Here is a 25,197-nt window from a genome sequence, read left to right on the forward strand (position 1 = left end):
ATCAGCCCAGCACCATGTGACTCTGGGCAATAGCTTGCTTAATCTCCCCGACGGCCCAAGCGCCTTGACACCCTTGGGTAATTGTACGCTTTACAAATGCTGGATTTCATTTCATAACAACATGGGTGCTACATTTTTCCTGAGGAGTACACGAACTATAGAGTTGTCATCCCACATTCGGATCCTCATTGCATCTTGCCATTAGTCTGCCATGCAGCACGCTACCCTGGGCCAAGTCCCTAGCATGTCATATGTTTCGGGCTTGGCTCAATAAATGGCTGGCGCTGCCACAATGCAGCAGGTAGAAGCCACAGGACTCCCCTTTGAACCTGATTCCCTACGGCCCTCTCCTTGCAATGACCTCATACCTAGCAAAACTCTTCCTGTTTTCCTTGGTAGATAGACTGTTTCGCACAGGCACTTCCTTGCTGGGCTGCCATCTTGGTGTTGTCAATCTTGGCCTTGGGACATGCAAACAATAGAATGTATTGATATCCCATATATTTGTTCCATAATATCTCTGGAGCCTATGGATGGGTCTATGCTTTCATCGCTTATATCTGTCTCTCCGTAGATATCAATTCATTTACAACCAGTATGCCACCAGTAGGGCTCACATCAAAGCAGCATAGAGGCACCCTTAGTTTATCTTCATTAAACTACATTTAATTTCAAGACAATCACAGAGGTTGCTTTATTTCTATTGAGTGGAGCTAACACAATAAACAACACCATTGAAGCAGTGCTCAGAATATTTGTCAATAACTCAAGTGAGCACCCAGAAACACCAGGCATACACAGGTTTATTGCTATTGGTGCCGCTACTCTCTCAACAGGAGTGGCTTCAACCCTCGCCACTTTAGTCCATCCTTTGTACCATGTGTAGTCCAGTGGATGGTATTACCCATCCGGTATCTCATGATCAATCTTTTGAACAACAGTGCAAATTCTACTCACTTACCTGCTATGTGATATTTCTGATACGAACATGTCAGCTGCTGCCAACTTTCCGCAGAATGCGGCATATCCATAGCATATGAGTGCCTCATCTAATCCACTTCGGGGGTGATTTGATGAACATTCAGGGTCAAATGTATGCAATAATTTCAGCAAGATATCCGGACATTTTTAAAGATGTGATTTGCTTGAATCATACATGTATTTGGTGATGCATTCTTGTTTAGGCGCGATTTAGTCAATTCGCAGCTACTCAAATTAACACAAGATCACAGTCCCTCTCCTCTCATACTGCTGCAGAGTCTTTAAAGCTGAAGACAGTCAATGTGTTATACTAATACCCATCACTGAAACGTACGTAATAACATCAACAGAGAAGACCAGCCTATAACTGCTCTACCGATCTTAGGCAGGTTTGTCCAAAAGTTCTCAAATTCAAACTAAACTTCACTACCTCTACATGTTCCCAATGCATCTCGATTCCTTTGTATTTAAACAAAGGAGGGGCCTCTTCAATCCTTGTCGAACCCTTGCATTGCTCCAAATGTCGAAAGCCACATATGCCAACTAACGCTCAATCCTGCTGTTGCACCCAAATCACAGCTATGAGGGGGTTCTCGGGCCCTCAATGTTCATCACAGGGTAGTCCCCTTCATACTATTACTGGCAGCTGACACAAAATGCCTATGGTTCAAAGTCTATTACTTAATGACCCTCCCCACTAGTTTGAATGGTGTTGTGTGGAGGGTATAAGCCTGTTTATGTCGTCCGTTGCACTACCCACTCTTGAAAGTGAACGCTCCCCGTCTAGAATGCAGCTGCCGGCTCCAAATACAGCAAACCAGTCCATTGTAATATTATGACCCCTGATGCAAATCCAACAATGATATGACTGTATATATAATTATAAAACTATTGTGTTTCCAGTATAATCGATTTCATAACTTCCAGTGGATCATGTAGGCAACATAACCATTTAAAGATAGCCATTTGCTACATCCATTGTGAAAACATGCATTAGCATTTTCTACTTCCCAAAAAGTTATGGTTTGCTTCTAAAATGGGAGGTTGCCACTTGCTTCTTAAAGTCAGTAAAATTCCTCACATAATAGTAAAATGACAACAGCTGCTTAAAATTACTCAGAGCAAAATTCTATAGGCTTGAGGAAAGAAGTAATCCGGGTTGTAATCACCTAGAAGGCACATGGTATAAGTTACATCTGTGTGTTCTGGGAAGTACTAATATTACTTTCTAAACACTTGCTTTGCAATGTAATCATACAAACAGTCCATAGCCTGAGAAAGAAGACTGGAAGACAATTTAATAAACTCACAACAAAGTGAAAAACAAAGGTATCCTTTGTGTCCTGTATATTTCCAAGGACTAGCCGTGAGTCACTTACAAACAGCGGTTCATGGTCACCCTTGGACAGAACACTTCTCAAACTTTTTTGGCAATATCAACTGTGAAAACATCAATCCATTTCAAATATCCAAATTCGTGCTGGTGCGTGTCCTTATAGTAATCAAGCCCTTTTAAGTACAAATGTGTTTGCTCAGTAGGTGTTAGTTTGGTCTTTTCTTTTACACACTTAAGCTGATAAAACATATTTATCCTCAGTCTTGGTAGTCAACTAGACAAGAAATGTATCCATCTCTATCCAAACTAAAGCTTTTATTAGAGTACTAGCAGCCCGTCCCGACGTTGTCCGGGTATGAATTGCTGCCGGCCAGTAGTGTATTGTTTCGTAGGATTTCATTTTGATAGCATTTCTTATCTGTGACAGGCCTGTGAAACGCTCCGATTCACAGTGCGCTGCTTATGCACTTAAGAGTGCGCGTTCAGTAGTGTGTGAACTCGAGTATCCCTATTTTATTTTTCCTTGCAATATTATATAGCGCGAACTCGACAACATGGCATGAGCACAATTTACATTACAGAAGAACACATTGATTTGTGGTAGGCACGGGGAGACAAAGCGATTTGCCTGTAATCACAGGATGTTGAGCTGATGCCGAGATTCGAACGTAGCAATTCTAGTAGTTCTAAAAGAACTAAAGTTCGCAATTCTAGAACTTGTGGCGGGAGGTGTGTCTAAAAGTGTATGTCGGTGCTGGGCATCAATGAGAGAGACCTGTGCATTTTTCAAATCGGTGGTGAAAAAATATGAGTATGTTGCTGGAGATGTGGGCTTCCGTGCCACCAATGTACTTACCGGGGGAGGATAAACACCCATTATTCCGCAACTTTCTTTCCGCATACCATCACTCCGCATACTTTCATTACGAAGTACCATGACTCCGCAATGCCATTATAATGCATGGCATTACATTTTATATGCTTTTCCCACGCATACATTTACAACGAAATTCGTTGTAAATGCATGAATGGTAAAAGCATGTTTTTTTATGTTTGGATAAGGCAAGTATGGGTATAGGGGTATATGTTTTGGGGTACTGAGGTATATGTTTTGCGGTGTTTGGGTATTTTAAGGGTTCAGATATAGTTTTGGGTTATGGGGTACAGGGGTAGTTTTAGGGTTTAGGGATAGGTATGGGTTTTGGGGTACAGGGGTATTTTTAGGGTTCAGGGCTAGGTTTGGGTTTTGGGGTATAGGGGTATTTTTAGGGTTCAGGGGTAGGTTTTGGGGTACAGGGGTATTTTAAGGGTTCAGGGCTGGATTTGGGGTACAGGGGTAGGTTTGGGTTTTGGGGTACAGGGGTATTTTTAGGATTCAGGGGTAGGTTTGGGTTTTGGGGTACAGGGGTATTTTAGGGTTCAGGGGTAGGTTTGGGTTTTGGGGTACAGCGGTATTTTTAGGGTTCAGGTCTAGGTTTGGGTTTTGGTGTACATTGGTATTTTAAGGGTTCAGGGGTACAGGGGTATTTATAGGGTTCAGGGCTAGGTTTGGGTTTTGGGGTACATGGGTATTTCTAGGGTTTAGGGATAGGTTTGGGTTTTGGGGTACAGGGTATATTTATAGGGTTAAGATGGGTTAGTGTTTAAGGGTGTTGGGGTATTTTAAGGAATAAGGGTGGGTTATGATTATGGGGTGCATGGGTATTTAAAGGGAGCAGGGTGGGACTAGCACTAGCTAGCTAGCACTAGCTCCTGGACGCCTCCCACCCTCCTCCCATCGCTAGATGGATATGTATAAAAAGAAGGGCTCTTCCCGTCTGCGCAGCGGGCGGGCGCAGCGGGCGCGCCGAAGGCGCGCCTAAGGCAAGCCCGTCTGCGCCCGTCCGCGCCAGTCCCGCGCCCAGCGCCGGAACCCCTGCATCTCGCTCCCCTAAAATTACCTGGACCGTCGATCAACTGCTCCATCTTCGTCAGGATGTTTGCAATCCTATTACTTGCTGTAAACCCTATAGCCTGGATTCTATGGCATACTCTTGTCCACTATGCAACTTCACTATCCCTGGTGTTTCTAAAGCATCCCAGCAGCCCCCGAGTGTGCATGGCCAACCCTCAATCATTTTAAAAGCTGCCTTAATTAATTGCAGATCTCTCCCGGCTCATGCCCCCGACATCTGGCTATCGCTTGATACTCATAATTGGGATTTATTGTTTCTTACAGAAACTTGGATAAAAGATTCGTCCAAACCGGATATTAACTTGGCCATCCCACCTGGTTACTGCTTCACTGGCATTAACCGAGATAATTCCAGACCCGGGGGTGGTCTCGCGGTAATTGCGAAATCCCACCTAAAACTGAATCTTACTAAAATTCCTAATCCCGGTCTTATTGAAGCCGCTTATTTTACGGTCTCGGACCCTGCTGGCACCATCTTTGCCGGTATCCTGGTCTATAACCCCCCTGCTGCCACCGTTCCCTCTCTCAATGCTCTGACGCATTCTATTGCAGATTTTTCTCTTAAACACCCCCACTTTACTGTGCTGGGAGACTTTAATCTCCATATCGATAATCCTTCCTGCTCGCAAGCCTCTTCCCTGCTGGAAACATTACAAGGCCTTACTTCCCTCAATTAGTCAAAGGCCCGACTCACATTGCAGGTCACACTTTAGATCTTATTTTTTCTAATCACCCTGGTATGTCCACCCTCTCCCCCTATCCCTTGACCTGGACAGATCACTTCCTTCTTCCCTTCACTATCACTCTTCCTTCCTCTCCTCCTCCTTCCTTTATTGACAGAGATAGGGGCCGTAAATGGTCCAAAGTCACCTGTGAGTCCTTGGAAGCTTGTCTTCAATTTCAACTAAATCAGCTGGAGGATCTTGATAAAGAAACTGTAAGATTTAACTCGACCCTTGCCTCTGCTCTGGACTCTGTCGCCCCTCTTGTCCCACTGACTTCCTCCAGATTACGCCCTTCTGCCCCTTGGTTTTCCCCCCTGCTTCGTGAGGAAAAGAGCAAGTGTAAACAATTAGAACGCAAATGGAGACAGGATTATGACCCTTTGGCCAAACTGGCGTATAAATCTGCCCGCAATAAGTTTCATAAATTGAAACGTTCTACGATGAGAGCCTATTTTTCTAATCTCATCCAACAGGCGCAGAACTCTTCCAAAACTCTTTTTACCACCGTGAAAGATTTTGTAAATCCTCCTGCCACGAAAACCCAATGTACCCCTACTCAAGATCTGTGCAACGGACTCTCGGACTTCTTTCAGAACAAAATAATCAAACTGTCGTCCTCCTTTGATACTGCCCCATCTAATCACCCCTCTGACATGGAATGTTCCACTCATTATTCATTTAATTCCTTTAGTGAACTGACCCCTGACTTGGCGTTGTCCCTGCTATATCAAGTCAAGTCTGGTTCCCCTCTGGACCCAGTCCCTGCGAAAGTCATGAGTACTCTTGCCCCTGTTCTAGTGAACCCTCTTCTTGCCATCTGGAACTCCTCTCTGTCCTGTGGTCAATTTCCCTCAGTGTGGAAACAGGCTAGACTGATTCCCATTTTAATAAAACCAGGTGCAGACCCCACGCAATTTGGTAATTTTCGGCCCATATCACTTCTGCCCAAGCCTGCCAAGATACTGGAGAAAGTGGTACGAAGCAGTTGGCTCAGTTTCTTGAATCAAATCAGCTGTTACACGATTCTCAGTCCGGCTTTAGAACCGGCTACAGCACCGAGACGGCACTGCTAGAAGTCTCTGAGATTATCAAGGAATCGGTGGATAGGGGCGAGGAGGCCATGCTGGTCCTCCTCGACCTATCCGCCGCATTTGACACGGTTTCCCATCACATACTGGCAACTCGTCTACAACAGCTAGGAGTCGGTGGCACAGTGCTGGCATGGATTAAATCTTTTCTGTCTAGTTGGTATCAGAGGGTTACGATGCACCCATTTGAATCAGAGGATAAACCTCTCCTATGCGGAGTGCCCCAGGGTTCGGCCTTAAGCCCTTTATTGTTTAATGCCTACGTGGCTCCTCTTGCCAAGGTAGTTGAGTCTTGGGGTGTCAGGGTGGTCTCTTATGCTGATGATACTCAGCTTGTTTTTTCATTTAGAGACCACTCTGACTCCCTCTTTTCCAACTTCAGAAACTGCCTTGGTAATATCTGCTCCTGGATGGCAGCCAATCATCTTGCTCTAAAAACCGACAAAACTGAGGTTCTTTTCTTCAGTCAGAGTTCTCCCCCCCGCAGCTCTATGGTGGCCCACCGTATTGAACCCTCCTCCTACTCCAGTTCAAACTGCCCGCAACCTAGGTTTCACTTTTGACAACACCTTGTCTGGTAGCTCCCAAGTCAATAAAGTTGCAGGGGCTTGTTTTACCAAACTGCGGATGATCCGGAAGATCTTCCCCTATCGCCCTCAATCTTCCCGTAAAACAGTCGTCCAGGCTCTTATCACGACACATCTAGACTATGCTAATAGTCTTTATGCAGGTGCCCCCCAATATTTGATTGACCGTCTGCAAGTTGTGCAGAACGCCGCTGCTCGGCTCATTGGTAATATCCCCGCCCGTTCCTCGGTCAGAGCATACCGGGACGAGCTACACTGGCTCCCCATAGCCCGGCGCATTGAATTTAAGATCCTGACTCTGGCATTCCGTGCAATCCATGGAACTGGCCCGTCCTATCTGAGCAAACGACTCAAGATCTCGTCCTCAGTAAGACATTTGAGATCCAACAGCCTTCGTCTTTTGATCGTGCCAAGATTCAGGCTCTCTCGAAGTGGCGGAAGAACTTTCACCGTCACAGCTGCCAAGCTCTGGAACAGCCTTCCTCTTGACCTCAGGTTCATGGAGTCTGAGCCTATCTTTCGTCGTAAACTTAAAACCTGGCTGTTTACTAAACGTTAATTTATTTTCTGCATCTTGGAGGATTTGAACCTGGTAACCTTTCTCTGGGGATACTCTGGCTATCATAGCGCCAGGACACCTCCGCCGGAGGTAGCCGCGCGCTTTACAAGCTTCTAAAATAAAATAAATAAATATGAGACATGGCATGGAGGGCGGAACGTACCACACGCCCCCAGCGTTTGTCACGCCCCCAGCACACGCCCACAGCACAACACAGACACGCCCACAAGGGACTACTTTGCTGGCACGGTTCTTTTACCTTTTAAATGTATATGGTGGGCGTCTGCATAGCCTATGTCCTTCTGCTGCAACTGCCCTTTCCAACGCTGTATTGGGTGTTGTGATTGGTGCTGTGGTTCCTGAGATTACCCGCCTCAAATGTTTGGGCTCTCTCTTTATTATATTAGTATGGATCTCCACAAATATATCTGAGGTGCAATCAAGGTGCAATCAAGATATGAATGGAAATGTGAACATTAGCCCAAAAGTTCTACAAAACTGCACCGTTTTGTTGGGTGGAGGGTGAAAGCCTCTTTTTGTCCAAATGATAATATTGCCTTAATTTTCCAGTCTAACTATATCAAATAGGTATCTTTACTGCTGCCCTTGCCTCCGTGCTGGACGCCATTCCAATGTTTCCCTCCCCTTCTACCCTCTAGCAGCAGGAGAGACGTTCGCCCCAAACACAGCAGCGGTCAAAACTGCAGAAAGCAAGAGACTTGCTGGTTCCAGGAATGGCCAAATCTGGCATATCAGGCAATGGGGATTATTTAGGCTTTAGAGGAAGGACATCGGCCAAAGATTAGTAAATGTCCTGCCGCCCCCATTTAGAGTGCATTACATGTATACTGATTTAAATAGGATGGACGGACACCCGCCAAACTCCACATAATCCCCCATACATTGTTAACATTAAATGAAACACATATTTGAATCTTAGGTGCGATAGGCACGAATGTTTTTCAAAGTAAAATTGGGAGGTTAAAGGACGTAGCACCGTACGTTTTTCAGATGTAAAACAGACATATTTCTTCATAGGAGCATAGTGAAAATACAGAAGGTAGGACAATGTTTGATCACAGCACCCCACAACTACCATCAAATACTTAAATAATAGTAAAGGAAATTACCTAAAAGATCCCCTCTTCTTTGCAGCTGTCGGTTCCGGAGTCATCAGTCCTTCCTGGTCTTTCTTGAGTTTGTCCTTCGCTCTTGGAATTGGCTGGTTTAGCTCCCTGGTGACTGCGGTGGCGCGATCCGCCTCGTTCTTTAACAGGATCAGCCGCTGGTTCTCCTTCAGCTCCAAGATCATCTCCCTCTGCTCCACAAGCTGGCGCCGCTGCTCCTCCAGAAGCTGCTGCTGGAACGCATGGCGGTTGTCAAAGATTTCACCGGTATTGGTTAGACGTTTCCAGGTGGGACTCCTGAGACGTTGACTATTAGGAAGGAGTGGCGACGGGGTCGGGGCTTGACTTCGGTACTGAGCAAGTTCTTCAGCGGTCAGAGCCGCGTCCTGAAGGGTGACCTGCCAAGCATGCTTCGGCTTTTTGGGGGACACAACTCTGGAACGCATGGCACCAGACTTCAGATCTTCACCTAAGGGAGGTGGTCCCTTTTGCCGGTCTCCAGCTGCATGCCAATCAATCTGCAATACAATATAATAGAAAGGGGATCTAATTCTCTAGAAACAAAATGCTTTTGAAATTGACTCTGCTTTGAGGGGCATCTGGATCAACACTTATTGTTAAATTGTTTGATGAACCATTTCTTTATATTCTGTATATAATATTGATTTCTAAACATTGTCAGTCATTCCTTTCTTCTCTGCACATGAACAGATAAACACATGAGGGTAGATAGCATGAACTAAGGATCCAACGAGTAGCACAAAGTGGATGCTTGTTTCACGTAAAGCATGTCTCTTAGACGTAAACAGACAGCTGATGCATGCATTAACTCTGCTGTGTTGCATAGCATGAACATTCTGTGTTCCTCTGACATATTTATATAATAGATGTTCTGACAGAGACAGTGCATGGAATGTGTGCATGGTCAGGAGACTGCATCCCATGGGTCAGAATGTTATGTTATGTTATGTTATAAATGGTTGCATAGCGCACGGCTGCCCCAGCCAAGGGGCGTCCCGGCGCTAGCTGTCTATGTCCAAAGGAGACTGCTGAAGAATGCTGAGGCTCTTGTGTTAACAGCCATTTTGTGAAGCAGTTGACTGTTGGTTTGTGAGGAGAACAGAACCTGTAGATGCTGTAGAGTGATAACAAAAGATTGTACCCTAAAAAGGGCTATTTTAGAACCAGTTGAAGCGTGAGGCTTTACAGTCCAATACTTTTTCACTGGGACCCCCATTTTGTATCGTACTTTTTCACTGGGACCCCCATTTTGTATCTTACAGTCCAAGATGGACAGAACCCAGACACCAAGACCCATAGCTGCTGGTGCCCACATTTGGTAAGATCTGTGAGAAACAAAACATGAAGTCATGTGTCTGAACTATGGGGCTATAATGAACTCTGGAAAGAAATGTAAGTTTCACTGACCATACAAGAATACACCTGACTGACAGGACAGACTACAGCATGACAGAAACATAGAATAAAAGAAGACTGACTGCCTCATACTCTCAGCCATCCTATGCAATATCAAATGACCATTTATTCTGACAGGAGTCACGTCTTCGAAAAACACAAAAACACGATGTTGTAGTTATAAGCATCACCTTTTCTACACAACAGCACAGATATTTTATGCCATCTAATCTAGTGTAAAAAACATTTACAGTGAACACGTTATTGTCAGCAATCCAGGGCTCTATAAGGAATCTAAAAATACTGACAGTGAAGCCTATGTTCCATGCATATGTTATGAAAAGAAATACGGCCGTAAGGGACGACCTATTTGTAATGAGCATTTCTTGACTCGTCACATCATCCATTATAACTTTGCGTTTCTTTATGCTGATGCGATGCTTCAAAAATTAGACTATGCTGAAAAGTTGATTGACATCTTGTAAGATTAGTTGCTGGAATTAACATAAGTAGCTGTTGGATGGGAAAAGCCACGCCTTCAGGTCCATATGCTGGACTGAGGATGGGGCAGCAAAAAGTTCCGCGTCAAGGCGGGAGGAACAGAACATGTCCTACATCAATAGTTTTGCTTTTGAATTTGGGAATGCGATTTGGAAATCTGTCTTTAGACTTTAATAACCATCTAGACTCGGACCATTGAAACTGGTGGGATGAAAGCGAAGGGTTTTGTTAAATAAAAGCTTTATTGATCAAGCATAATGATTTAAAAGGAATACATTATCTTACTCGTAACTAATGAAATGATGCAAAGCTGCAACAATATGTTCTTAGGGGCCAATCCCAGAGCTAGTGTTGCTCCATAATTTTCACTCCAGTTGGAAGGTCTGAATCGGATAGGATAGAAGATCAAGTTCAGTAGAGTTACAATAGTAAACAGGCAGAGGCAAATGCTTAATTTGACTGCGTATCAAGAGAGAGAGAGAGGACCAGAAAGCTAGTCCTTATCCCCGGGGTTTATATATGATTAATCAAAAGGAGACTAGCTTATGCATTACGAGTTTAGCAAAAGTTAAGGACTCAGGTATGTTTTGTCATGGGATAGGAGCACCTGGTTAGTGTGCTCATGAAGCCCTCACCCACCAACCTAGTTGGTGGCATGCTTCATCATCGGGCCCACCCAGTGACACCTAGCGTCACTCAGCGACATACCTGCTCCGCTGTAATCAGGCGTCGTAGCACACCCGGGACACGCTAGGTGTCACTGGGTGAGCCCGATGATGAAGCATGCCACCAACTAGGTTGGTGGGTGAGGGCTTCATGAGCACACTAACCAGGTGCTCCTATCCCATGACAAAACATACCTGAGTCCTTAACTTTTGCTAAACTCGTAATGCATAAGCTAGTCTCCTTTTGATTAACCAAATGCTTAATTTGCCCTCTGTGATGTAAAGAAAAAAAGACAGAATCTATTTTAAAGAATGAAGTTGAAATAACCAGGACTCTGCTTCGGGTGAGATCTGGTCAGCAACTATGGTCAAAGAGAAATCTTATTTTTAGTCCCAGTTTCTTCTCTCACAGGGACATCTGAGGGCACTGGACTTGGACCTGAGGCCAAAATAGAAGCTCTCAGACTGAGAGCCTGTTCCCTAGTCTTTTTTTGCCTTTACGTTTGAAGTATTTTCTTGACTTTTAAATTCATAGCAAAATAATCTTTAACTAGATTTTTTTCATCAGAACATTCCTGTCAGCAGAGAATATTTTATCCCGATTTTTTAATTTGTAGGACATTTCATTACGCGCTGCGATTTGGCACAAAGGCCACTGAGGTCATCTTCTGGATGCTCTTCTTTATCCAGTCAACTCCCTTTGCGAGCCACTGTAGCATCCCTGGGATCCTCTGCGGAGTGTTCATACTCCAAATTTATTTTAAACACCAGATTAGTTCTGATACAGTGCATAGATTGTTCTCACTATTTTAAAGGCAATTTAGAGGTTAATCATTTACCAAACCCTGGTTGCTCAGTTGTTTTCCACTCCAGCTATGGGGGCCTTCTGACGTCTCTCGTAACCACATATGGGTAGGAAATAGACATCCAAGATCATGACAGGGTAGTGAAGGACACCAAATGTAAACTCATATTTCCACATAGTTCATTTCTCAATAATACTTTTTCAGTGGGTTTTGTCTAACCAAGCCAAAATGCAACCAGGCTACTACTATACAAGGATCACTCGCTTATTCCTGCTGAACACCTATAAGGTTTATCTTAGGAGTTTCAACCACACTCCCTTGCCTGCATATACTGAACATTCCTATATATCTTTTTTCTCATTCTATGGATATTGCACAGTTCAAAGACTGGAATGACCCCCATCTTTGCTATTCCAGGGCACAGCTGGATCTTGTTTACTCTATTTAAAAACTGTCTACCCCCCCTCTCCTGGGAGCTGACCAATCTGCACCCAGTCTCTCCCCAGAGAATACCCCTGCTTAACATCTTCAGTTAAACCCCTATTCTCCACATACACATTTCTTTCTATGGTTAGTGATTATGCATCCATTTAGGTCTTCCATGAACTCATTCAAATATGTAAGTGTGGAGCTTGGGTAGAAGGTAGTGTAGGCATGCGCCTTACGGAGGAAAGAATGGCTGCTCCGGGCTGCTGGTGCAGAGGTATTAGACTACTCCGTGCTGCTCGTTTCTTTGTGGTCACGGTGTACGTAGCTCCCTGCTCCGGTCCCACCAAAAAGTCAACCATCTGCACCGCACAGCTGCAACCAGACCCCGTCAACTGCTCCCAGGAACCAACAACTGGATGCACCGCACAGCTGCAACCAGACCCTGTTCACTGCTCCCAGGAACCAACAACTGACTGCACCGCACAGCTGCAACCAGACCCTGTTCACTGCTCCCAGGAACCAACAACTGACTGCACCGCACAGCTGCAACCAGACCCTGCTCACTGCTCCTAGGAACCAACAACTGACTGCACCGCACAGCTGCAACCAGACCCTGTTCACTGCTCCCAGGAACCAACAACTGACTGCACCGCACAGCAGCAACCAGACCCTGCTCACTGCTCCCAGGAACCAACAACTGACTGCACCGCACAGCTGCAACCAGACCCTGCTCACTGCTCCCAGGAACCAACAACTGACTGCACCGCACAGCTGCAACCAGACCCTGTTCACTGCTCCCAGGAACCAACAACTGACTGCACCGCACAGCTGCAACCAGACCCTGCTCACTGCTCCCAGGAACCAACAACTGACTGCACCGCACAGCTGCAACCAGACCCTGTTCACTGCTCCCAGGAACCAACAACTGACTGCACCGCACAGCTGCAACCAGACCCTGTTCACTGCTCCCAGGAACCAACAACTGGATGCACCGCACAGCTGCAACCAGACCCTGCTCACTGCTCCCAGGAACCAACAACTGACTGCACCGCACAGCTGCAACCAGACCCTGTTCACTGCTCCCAGGAACCAACAACTGACTGCACCGCACAGCTGCAACCAGACCCTGCTCACTGCTCCCAGGAACCAACAACTGACTGCACCGCACAGCTGCAACCAGACCCTGCTCACTGCTCCCAGGAACCAACAACTGACTGCACCGCACAGCTGCAACCAGACCCTGCTCACTGCTCCCAGGAACCAACAACTGACTGCACCGCACAGCTGCAACCAGACCCTGCTCACTGCTCCCAGGAACCAACAACTGACTGCACCGCACAGCTGCAACCAGACCCTGTTCACTGCTCCCAGGAACCAACAACTGGATGCACCGCACAGCTGCAACCAGACCCTGCTCACTGCTCCCAGGAACCAACAACTGGATGCACCGCACAGCTGCAACCAGACCCCGTTCACTGCTCCCAGGAACCAACAACTGACTGCACCGCACAGCTGCAACCAGACCCTGTTCACTGCTCCCAGGAACCAACAACTGACTGCACCGCACAGCTGCAACCAGACCCTGCTCCCAGGAACCAACAACTGACTGCACCGCACAGCTGCAACCAGACCCTGCTCACTGCTCCCAGGAACCAACAACTGACTGCACCGCACAGCTGCAACCAGACCCTGTTCACTGCTCCCAGGAACCAACAACTGACTGCACCGCACAGCTGCAACCAGACCCTGCTCACTGCTCCTAGGAACCAACAACTGACTGCACCGCACAGCTGCAACCAGACCCTGTTCACTGCTCCCAGGAACCAACAACTGACTGCACCGCACAGCTGCAACCAGACCCTGCTCACTGCTCCCAGGAACCAACAACTGACTGCACCGCACAGCTGCAACCAGACCCTGCTCACTGCTCCCAGGAACCAACAACTGACTGCACCGCACAGCTGCAACCAGACCCTGCTCACTGCTCCCAGGAACCAACAACTGACTGCACCGCACAGCTGCAACCAGACCCTGTTCACTGCTCCCAGGAACCAACAACTGGATGCACCGCACAGCTGCAACCAGACCCTGCTCACTGCTCCCAGGAACCAACAACTGGATGCACCGCACAGCTGCAACCAGACCCCGTTCACTGCTCCCAGGAACCAACAACTGACTGCACCGCACAGCTGCAACCAGACCCTGTTCACTGCTCCCAGGAACCAACAACTGACTGCACCGCACAGCTGCAACCAGACCCTGCTCCCAGGAACCAACAACTGACTGCACCGCACAGCTGCAACCAGACCCTGCTCACTGCTCCCAGGAACCAACAACTGACTGCACCGCACAGCTGCAACCAGACCCTGTTCACTGCTCCCAGGAACCAACAACTGGATGCACCGCACAGCTGCAACCAGACCCTGCTCACTGCTCCCAGGAACCAACAACTGGATGCACCGCACAGCTGCAACCAGACCCCGTTCACTGCTCCCAGGAACCAACAACTGGATGCACCGCACAGCTGCAACCAGACCCTGTTCACTGCTCCCAGGAACCAACAACTGACTGCACCGCACTGCTTCAACCAGACCCCGTCAACTGCTCCCAGGAACCAACAACTGGATGCACCGCACAGCTGCAACCAGACCCTGTTCACTGCTCCCAGGAACCAACAACTGACTGCACCGCACTGCTTCAACCAGACCCCGTCAACTGCTCCCAGGAACCAACAACTGGATGCACCGCACAGCTGCAACCAGACCCTGCTCCCAGGAACCAACAACTGACTGCACCGCACAGCTGCAACCAGACCCTGCTCCCAGGAACCAACAACTGACTGCACCGCACTGCTGCAACCAGACCCTGCTCCCAGGAACCAACAACTGACTGCACCGCACAGCTGCAACCAGACCCTGCTCACTGCTCCCAGGAACCAACAACTGACTGCACCGCACAGCTGCAACCAGACCCTGTTCACTGCTCCCAGGAACCAACAACTGGATGCACCGCACAGCTGCAACCAGACCCTGCTCACTGCTCCCAGGAACCAACAACTGGATGCACCGCACAGCTGCAACCAGACCCCGTTCACTGCTCCCAGGAACCAACAACTGGATGCACCGCACAGCTGCAACCAGACCCTGTTCACTGCTCCCAGGAACCAACAACTGACTGCACCGCACTGCTTCAACCAGACCCCGTCAACTGCTCCCAGGAACCAACAACTGGATGCACCGCACAGCTGCAACCAGACCCTGTTCACTGCTCCCAGGAACCAACAACTGACTGCACCGCACTGCTTCAACCAGACCCCGTCAACTGCTCCCAGGAACCAACAACTGGATGCACCGCACAGCTGCAACCAGACCCTGCTCCCAGGAACCAACAACTGACTGCACCGCACAGCTGCAACCAGACCCCGTCCAAAGCTCCCAGGAACCAACAACTGACTGCACCGCACAGCTGTAACCAGACCCTGTTCACTGCTCCCAGGAACCAACAACTGACTGCACCGCACAGCTGCAACCAGACCCCGTTCACTGCTCCCAGGAACCAACAACTGGATGCACCGCACAGCTGCAACCAGACCCTGTTCACTGCTCCCAGGAACCAACAACTGACTGCACCGCACAGCTGCAACCAGACCCTGTTCACTGCTCCCAGGAACCAACAACTGACTGCACCGCACAGCTGCAACCAGACCCCGTTCACTGCTCCCAGGAACCAACAACTGGATGCACCGCACAGCTGCAACCAGACCCTGTTCACTGCTCCCAGGAACCAACAACTGACTGCACCGCACAGCTGCAACCAGACCCCGTCAACTGCTCCCAGGAACCAACAACTGGATGCACCGCACAGCTGCAACCAGACCCCGTTCACTGCTCCCAGGAACCAACAACTGACTGCACCGCACAGCTGCAACCAGACCCTGTTCACTGCTCCCAGGAACCAACAACTGGATGCACCGCACAGCTGCAACCAGACCCTGCTCCCAGGAACCAACAACTGACTGCACCGCACAGCTGCAACCAGACCCTGTCCACTGCTCCCAGGAACCAACAACTGACTGCACCGCACTGCTTCAACCAGACCCCGTCAACTGCTCCCAGGAACCAACAACTGGATGCACCGCACAGCTGCAACCAGACCCCGTTCACTGCTCCCAGGAACCAACAACTGGATGCACCGCACAGCTGCAACCAGACCCCGTCCAAGGCTCCCAGGAACCAACAACTGACTGCACCGCACAGCTGCAACCAGACCCTGTTCACTGCTCCCAGGAACCAACAACTGACTGCACCGCACAGCTGCAACCAGACCCTGTTCACTGCTCCCAGGAACCAACAACTGACTGCACCGCACAGCTGCAACCAGACCCTGTTCACTGCTCCCAGGAACCAACAACTGACTGCACCGCACAGCTGCAACCAGACCCTGTCCACTGCTCCCAGGAACCAACAACTGACTGCACCGCACAGCTGCAACCAGACCCTGCTCACTGCTCCCAGGAACCAACAACTGACTGCACCGCACAGCTGCAACCAGACCCTGTTCACTGCTCCCAGGAACCAACAACTGACTGCACCGCACAGCTGCAACCAGACCCTGTCCACTGCTCCCAGGAACCAACAACTGACTGCACCGCACAGCTGCAACCAGACCCTGTTCACTGCTCCCAGGAACCAACAACTGACTGCACCGCACAGCTGCAACCAGACCCTGCTCACTGCTCCCAGGAACCAACAACTGACTGCACCGCACAGCTGCAACCAGACCCTGTCCACTGCTCCCAGGAACCAACAACTGACTGCACCGCACAGCTGCAACCAGACCCTGCTCACTGCTCCCAGGAACCAACAACTGGATGCACCGCACAGCTGCAACCAGACCCCGTCCAAAGCTCCCAGGAACCAACAACTGACTGCACCGCACAGCTGCAACCAGACCCTGTTCACTGCTCCCAGGAACCAACAACTGGATGCACCGCACAGCTGCAACCAGACCCCGTCCAAAGCTCCCAGGAACCAACAACTGACTGCACCGCACAGCTGCAACCAGACCCTGTTCACTGCTCCCAGGAACCAACAACTGACTGCACCGCACAGCTGCAACCAGACCCTGTTCACTGCTCCCAGGAACCAACAACTGACTGCACCGCACAGCTGCAACCAGACCCTGCTCACTGCTCCCAGGAACCAACAACTGACTGCACCGCACAGCTGCAACCAGACCCTGTCCACTGCTCCCAGGAACCAACAACTGACTGCACCACACAGCTGCAACCAGACCCTGTCCACTGCTCCCAGGAACCAACAACTGACTGCACCGCACAGCTGCAACCAGACCCTGTTCACTGCTCCCAGGAACCAACAACTGACTGCACCGCACAGCTGCAACCAGACCCTGCTCACTGCTCCCAGGAACCAACAACTGACTGCACCGCACAGCTGCAACCAGACCCTGTCCACTGCTCCCAGGAACCAACAACTGACTGCACCGCACAGCTGCAACCAGACCCTGCTCACTGCTCCCAGGAACCAACAACTGACTGCACCGCACAGCTGCAACCAGACCCTGTTCACTGCTCCCAGGAACCAACAACTGACTGCACCGCACAGCTGCAACCAGACCCTGTCCACTGCTCCCAGGAACCAACAACTGACTGCACCGCACAGCTGCAACCAGACCCTGTTCACTGCTCCCAGGAACCAACAACTGACTGCACCGCACAGCTGCAACCAGACCCTGCTCACTGCTCCCAGGAACCAACAACTGACTGCACCGCACAGCTGCAACCAGACCCTGTCCACTGCTCCCAGGAACCAACAACTGACTGCACCGCACAGCTGCAACCAGACCCTGCTCACTGCTCCCAGGAACCAACAACTGGATGCACCGCACAGCTGCAACCAGACCCCGTCCAAAGCTCCCAGGAACCAACAACTGACTGCACCGCACAGCTGCAACCAGACCCTGTTCACTGCTCCCAGGAACCAACAACTGGATGCACCGCACAGCTGCAACCAGACCCCGTCCAAAGCTCCCAGGAACCAACAACTGACTGCACCGCACAGCTGCAACCAGACCCTGTTCACTGCTCCCAGGAACCAACAACTGACTGCACCGCACAGCTGCAACCAGACCCTGTTCACTGCTCCCAGGAACCAACAACTGACTGCACCGCACAGCTGCAACCAGACCCTGCTCACTGCTCCCAGGAACCAACAACTGACTGCACCGCACAGCTGCAACCAGACCCTGTCCACTGCTCCCAGGAACCAACAACTGACTGCACCACACAGCTGCAACCAGACCCTGTCCACTGCTCCCAGGAACCAACAACTGACTGCACCGCACAGCTGCAACCAGACCCTGTTCACTGCTCCCAGGAACCAACAACTGACTGCACCGCACAGCTGCAACCAGACCCTGCTCACTGCTCCCAGGAACCAACAACTGACTGCACCGCACAGCTGCAACCAGACCCTGTCCACTGCTCCCAGGAACCAACAACTGACTGCACCGCACAGCTGCAACCAGACCCTGCTCACTGCTCCCAGGAACCAACAACTGACTGCACCGCACAGCTGCAACCAGACCCTGTCCACTGCTCCCAGGAACCAACAACTGACTGCACCGCACAGCTGCAACCAGACCCTGTTCACTGCTCCCAGGAACCAACAACTGGATGCACCGCACAGCTGCAACCAGACCCCGTCCAAAGCTCCCAGGAACCAACAACTGACTGCACCGCACAGCTGCAACCAGACCCTGTTCACTGCTCCCAGGAACCAACAACTGACTGCACCGCACAGCTGCAACCAGACCCTGCTCACTGCTCCCAGGAACCAACAACTGACTGCACCGCACAGCTGCAACCAGACCCTGTTCACTGCTCCCAGGAACCAACAACTGGATGCACCGCACAGCTGCAACCAGACCCTGTTCACTGCTCCCAGGAACCAACAACTGACTGCACCGCACAGCTGCAACCAGACCCTGCTCACTGCTCCCAGGAACCAACAACTGACTGCACCGCACAGCTGCAACCAGACCCTGTTCACTGCTCCCAGGAACCAACAACTGACTGCACCGCACAGCTGCAACCAGACCCTGTTCACTGCTCCCAGGAACCAACAACTGGATGCACCGCACAGCTGCAACCAGACCCCGTCCAAAGCTCCCAGGAACCAACAACTGACTGCACCGCACAGCTGCAACCAGACCCTGTTCACTGCTCCCAGGAACCAACAACTGACTGCACCGCACAGCTGCAACCAGACCCTGCTCACTGCTCCCAGGAACCAACAACTGACTGCACCGCACAGCTGCAACCAGACCCTGTTCACTGCTCCCAGGAACCAACAACTGGATGCACCGCACAGCTGCAACCAGACCCTGTTCACTGCTCCCAGGAACCAACAACTGACTGCACCGCACAGCTGCAACCAGACCCTGCTCACTGCTCCCAGGAACCAACAACTGACTGCACCGCACAGCTGCAACCAGACCCTGTTCACTGCTCCCAGGAACCAACAACTGACTGCACCGCACAGCTGCAACCAGACCCTGTTCACTGCTCCCAGGAACCAACAACTGGATGCACCGCACAGCTGCAACCAGACCCCGTCCAAAGCTCCCAGGAACCAACAACTGACTGCACCGCACAGCTGCAACCAGACCCTGTTCACTGCTCCCAGGAACCAACAACTGACTGCACCGCACAGCTGCAACCAGACCCTGTTCACTGCTCCCAGGAACCAACAACTGACTGCACCGCACAGCTGCAACCAGACCCTGTTCACTGCTCCCAGGAACCAACAACTGGATGCACCGCACAGCTGCAACCAGACCCCGTCCAAAGCTCCCAGGAACCAACAACTGACTGCACCGCACAGCTGCAACCAGACCCTGTTCACTGCTCCCAGGAACCAACAACTGACTGCACCGCACAGCTGCAACCAGACCCTGCTCACTGCTCCCAGGAACCAACAACTGACTGCACCGCACAGCTGCCAACCAGACCCTGTTCACTGCTCCCAGGAACCAACAACTGACTGCACCGCACAGCTGCAACCAGACCCTGTCCACTGCTCCCAGGAACCAACAACTGACTGCACCGCACAGCTGCAACCAGACCCTGTTCACTGCTCCCAGGAACCAACAACTGGATGCACCGCACAGCTGCAACCAGACCCCGTCCAAAGCTCCCAGGAACCAACAACTGACTGCACCGCACAGCTGCAACCAGACCCTGTTCACTGCTCCCAGGAACCAACAACTGACTGCACCGCACAGCTGCAACCAGACCCTGCTCACTGCTCCCAGGAACCAACAACTGACTGCACCGCACAGCTGCAACCAGACCCTGTTCACTGCTCCCAGGAACCAACAACTGGATGCACCGCACAGCTGCAACCAGACCCTGTTCACTGCTCCCAGGAACCAACAACTGACTGCACCGCACAGCTGCAACCAGACCCTGCTCACTGCTCCCAGGAACCAACAACTGACTGCACCGCACAGCTGCAACCAGACCCTGTTCACTGCTCCCAGGAACCAACAACTGACTGCACCGCACAGCTGCAACCAGACCCTGTTCACTGCTCCCAGGAACCAACAACTGGATGCACCGCACAGCTGCAACCAGACCCCGTCCAAAGCTCCCAGGAACCAACAACTGACTGCACCGCACAGCTGCAACCAGACCCTGTTCACTGCTCCCAGGAACCAACAACTGACTGCACCGCACAGCTGCAACCAGACCCTGCTCACTGCTCCCAGGAACCAACAACTGACTGCACCGCACAGCTGCAACCAGACCCTGTTCACTGCTCCCAGGAACCAACAACTGGATGCACCGCACAGCTGCAACCAGACCCTGTTCACTGCTCCCAGGAACCAACAACTGACTGCACCGCACAGCTGCAACCAGACCCTGCTCACTGCTCCCAGGAACCAACAACTGACTGCACCGCACAGCTGCAACCAGACCCTGTTCACTGCTCCCAGGAACCAACAACTGACTGCACCGCACAGCTGCAACCAGACCCTGTTCACTGCTCCCAGGAACCAACAACTGGATGCACCGCACAGCTGCAACCAGACCCCGTCCAAAGCTCCCAGGAACCAACAACTGACTGCACCGCACAGCTGCAACCAGACCCTGTTCACTGCTCCCAGGAACCAACAACTGACTGCACCGCACAGCTGCAACCAGACCCTGTTCACTGCTCCCAGGAACCAACAACTGACTGCACCGCACAGCTGCAACCAGACCCTGTTCACTGCTCCCAGGAACCAACAACTGGATGCACCGCACAGCTGCAACCAGACCCCGTCCAAAGCTCCCAGGAACCAACAACTGACTGCACCGCACAGCTGTAACCAGACCCTGTTCACTGCTCCCAGGAACCAACAACTGACTGCACCGCACAGCTGTAACCAGACCCTGCTCACTGCTCCCAGGAACCAACAACTGACTGCACCGCACAGCTCCAACCAGACCCTGTTCACTGCTCCCAGGAACCAACAACTGACTGCACCGCACAGCTGCAACCAGACCCTGCTCACTGCTCCCAGGAATCAAAACTGACTGCACCGCACAGCTGCAACCAGACCCTGTTCACTGCTCCCAGGAACCAACAACTGACTGCACCGCACAGCTGCAACCAGACCCTGTTCACTGCTCCCAGGAACCAACAACTGGATGCACCGCACAGCTGCAACCAGACCCCGTCCAAAGCTCCCAGGAACCAACAACTGACTGCACCGCACAGCTGTAACCAGACCCTGCTCACTGCTCCCAGGAACCAACAACTGACTGCACCGCACAGCTCCAACCAGACCCCGTCCAAAGCTCCCAGGAACCAACAACTGACTGCACCGCACAGCTGCAACCAGACCCTGTTCACTGCTCCCAGGAACCAACAACTGACTGCACCGCACAGCTGCAACCAGACCCTGCTCACTGCTCCCAGGAACCAACAACTGACTGCACCGCACAGCTGCAACCAGACCCTGTTCACTGCTCCCAGGAACCAACAACTGACTGCACCGCACAGCTGCAACCAGACCCTGCTCACTGCTCCCAGGAACCAACAACTGACTGCACCGCACAGCTGTAACCAGACCCTGCTCACTGCTCCCAGGAACCAACAACTGACTGCACCGCACAGCTCCAACCAGACCCCGTCCAAAGCTCCCAGGAACCAACAACTGACTGCACCGCACAGCTGCAACCAGACCCTGTTCACTGCTCCCAGGAACCAACAACTGACTGCACCGCACAGCTGCAACCAGACCCTGCTCACTGCTCCCAGGAACCAACAACTGACTGCACCGCACAGCTGCAACCAGACCCTGCTCACTGCTCCCAGGAACCAACAACAGACTGCACCGCACAGCTCCAACCAGACCCCGTCCACTGCTCCCAGGAACCAACAACTGACTGCACCGCACAGCTGCAACCAGACCCTGTTCACTGCTCCCAGGAACCAACAACTGACAGCACCGCACAGCTGCAACCAGACCCCGTCCACTGCTCCCAGGAACCAACAACTGACTGCACCGCACAGCTGCAACCAGACCCTGTTCACTGCTTCCAGGAACCAACAACTGACAGCACCGCACAGCTGCAACCAGACCCCGTCCACTGCTCCCAGGAACCAACAACTGACTGCACCGCACAGCTGCAACCAGACCCTGTTCACTGCTCCCAGGAACCAACAACTGGATGCACCGCACAGCTGCAACCAGACCCTGCTCACTGCTCCCAGGAATCAAAACTGACTGCACCGCACAGCTGCAACCAGACCCTGTTCACTGCTCCCAGGAACCAACAACTGACTGCACCGCACAGCTGCAACCAGACCCTGCTCACTGCTCCCAGGAACCAACAACTGACTGCACCGCACAGCTGCAACCAGACCCTGTTCACTGCTCCCAGGAACCAACAACTGACTGCACCGCACAGCTGCAACCCGGCCCCGTCCACTGCTCCCAGGAACCAACAACTGACTGCACCGCACAGCTGCAACCAGACCCTGTTCACTGCTCCCAGGAACCAACAACTGGATGCACCGCACAGCTGCAACCAGACCCTGCTCACTGCTCCCAGGAATCAAAACTGACTGCACCGCACAGCTGCAACCAGACCCTGTTCACTGCTCCCAGGAACCAACAACTGACTGCACCGCACAGCTGCAACCAGACCCTGCTCACTGCTCCCAGGAACCAACAACTGGATGCACCGCACAGCTGCAACCAGACCCTGCTCACTGCTCCCAGGAATCAAAACTGACTGCACCGCACAGCTGCAACCAGACCCTGTTCACTGCTCCCAGGAACCAACAACTGACTGCACCGCACAGCTGCAACCAGACCCTGTTCACTGCTTCCAGGAACCAACAACTGACAGCACCGCACAGCTGCAACCAGACCCCGTCCACTGCTCCCAGGAACCAACAACTGACTGCACCGCACAGCTGCAACCAGACCCTGTTCACTGCTCCCAGGAACCAACAACTGGATGCACCGCACAGCTGCAACCAGACCCTGCTCACTGCTCCCAGGAATCAAAACTGACTGCACCGCACAGCTGCAACCAGACCCTGTTCACTGCTCCCAGGAACCAACAACTGACTGCACCGCACAGCTGCAACCAGACCCTGCTCACTGCTCCCAGGAACCAACAACTGACTGCACCGCACAGCTGCAACCAGACCCTGTTCACTGCTCCCAGGAACCAACAACTGACTGCACCGCACAGCTGCAACCAGACCCCGTCCACTGCTCCCAGGAACCAACAACTGACTGCACCGCACAGCTGCAACCAGACCCTGTTCACTGCTCCCAGGAACCAACAACTGGATGCACCGCACAGCTGCAACCAGACCCTGCTCACTGCTCCCAGGAATCAAAACTGACTGCACCGCACAGCTGCAACCAGACCCTGTTCACTGCTCCCAGGAACCAACAACTGACTGCACCGCACAGCTGCAACCAGACCCTGCTCACTGCTCCCAGGAACCAACAACTGACTGCACCGCACAGCTGCAACCAGACCCTGTTCACTGCTCCCAGGAACCAACAACTGACTGCACCGCACAGCTGCAACCAGACCCTGCTCACTGCTCCCAGGAACCAACAACTGACTGCACCGCACAGCTGCAACCAGACCCTGTTCACTGCTCCCAGGAACCAACAACTGACTGCACCGTACAGCTGCAACCAGACCCTGCTCACTGCTCCCAGGAACCAACAAATGACTGCACCGCACAGCTGCAACCAGACCCTGCTCACTGCTCCCAGGAACCAACAACTGACTGCACCGCACAGCTGCAACCAGACCCTGTTCACTGCTCCCAGGAACCAACAACTGGATGCACCGCACAGCTGCAACCCAGACCCTGCTCACTGCTCCCAGGAATCAAAACTGACTGCACCGCACAGCTGCAACCAGACCCTGTTCACTGCTCCCAGGAACCAACAACTGACTGCACCGCACAGCTGCAACCAGACCCTGCTCACTGCTCCCAGGAACCAACAACTGACTGCACCGCACAGCTGCAACCAGACCCTGTTCACTGCTCCCAGGAACCAACAACTGACTGCACCGCACAGCTGCAACCAGACCCTGCTCACTGCTCCCAGGAACCAACAACTGACTGCACCGCACAGCTGCAACCAGACCCTGTTCACTGCTCCCAGGAACCAACAACTGACTGCACCGTACAGCTGCAACCAGACCCTGCTCACTGCTCCCAGGAACCAACAACTGACTGCACCGCACAGCTGCAACCAGACCCTGTTCACTGCTCCCAGGAACCAACAACTGACTGCACCGTACAGCTGCAACCAGACCCTGTTCACTGCTCCCAGGAACCAACAACTGGATGCACCGCACAGCTGCAACCAGACCCTGCTCACTGCTCCCAGGAACCAACAACTGACTGCACCGCACAGCTGCAACCAGACCCTGTTCACTGCTCCCAGGAACCAACAACTGACTGCACC

The 25,197-nt window shown here is 51.7% G+C and overlaps 1 protein-coding gene across 1 annotated transcript in view; it reads right to left on the reverse strand.

The window, feature by feature from the left end:
* The window catches only part of CCDC191 (coiled-coil domain containing 191), a 170,825-nt gene that overhangs the window by 53,929 nt on the left and 91,699 nt on the right, over positions 1-25,197 (reverse strand). The window contains exon 10 of the mRNA XM_086935594.1: positions 8,361-8,875. Coding sequence (XP_086791720.1) covers positions 8,361-8,875 — 515 coding nt within the window. The remainder of the gene's footprint in view (positions 1-8,360; positions 8,876-25,197) is intronic.

The sequence above is a fragment of the Lissotriton vulgaris genome, chromosome 8 (genome assembly GCF_964263255.1).
Source record: "Lissotriton vulgaris chromosome 8, aLisVul1.2, whole genome shotgun sequence".
Taxonomy (NCBI): domain Eukaryota; kingdom Metazoa; phylum Chordata; class Amphibia; order Caudata; family Salamandridae; genus Lissotriton; species Lissotriton vulgaris.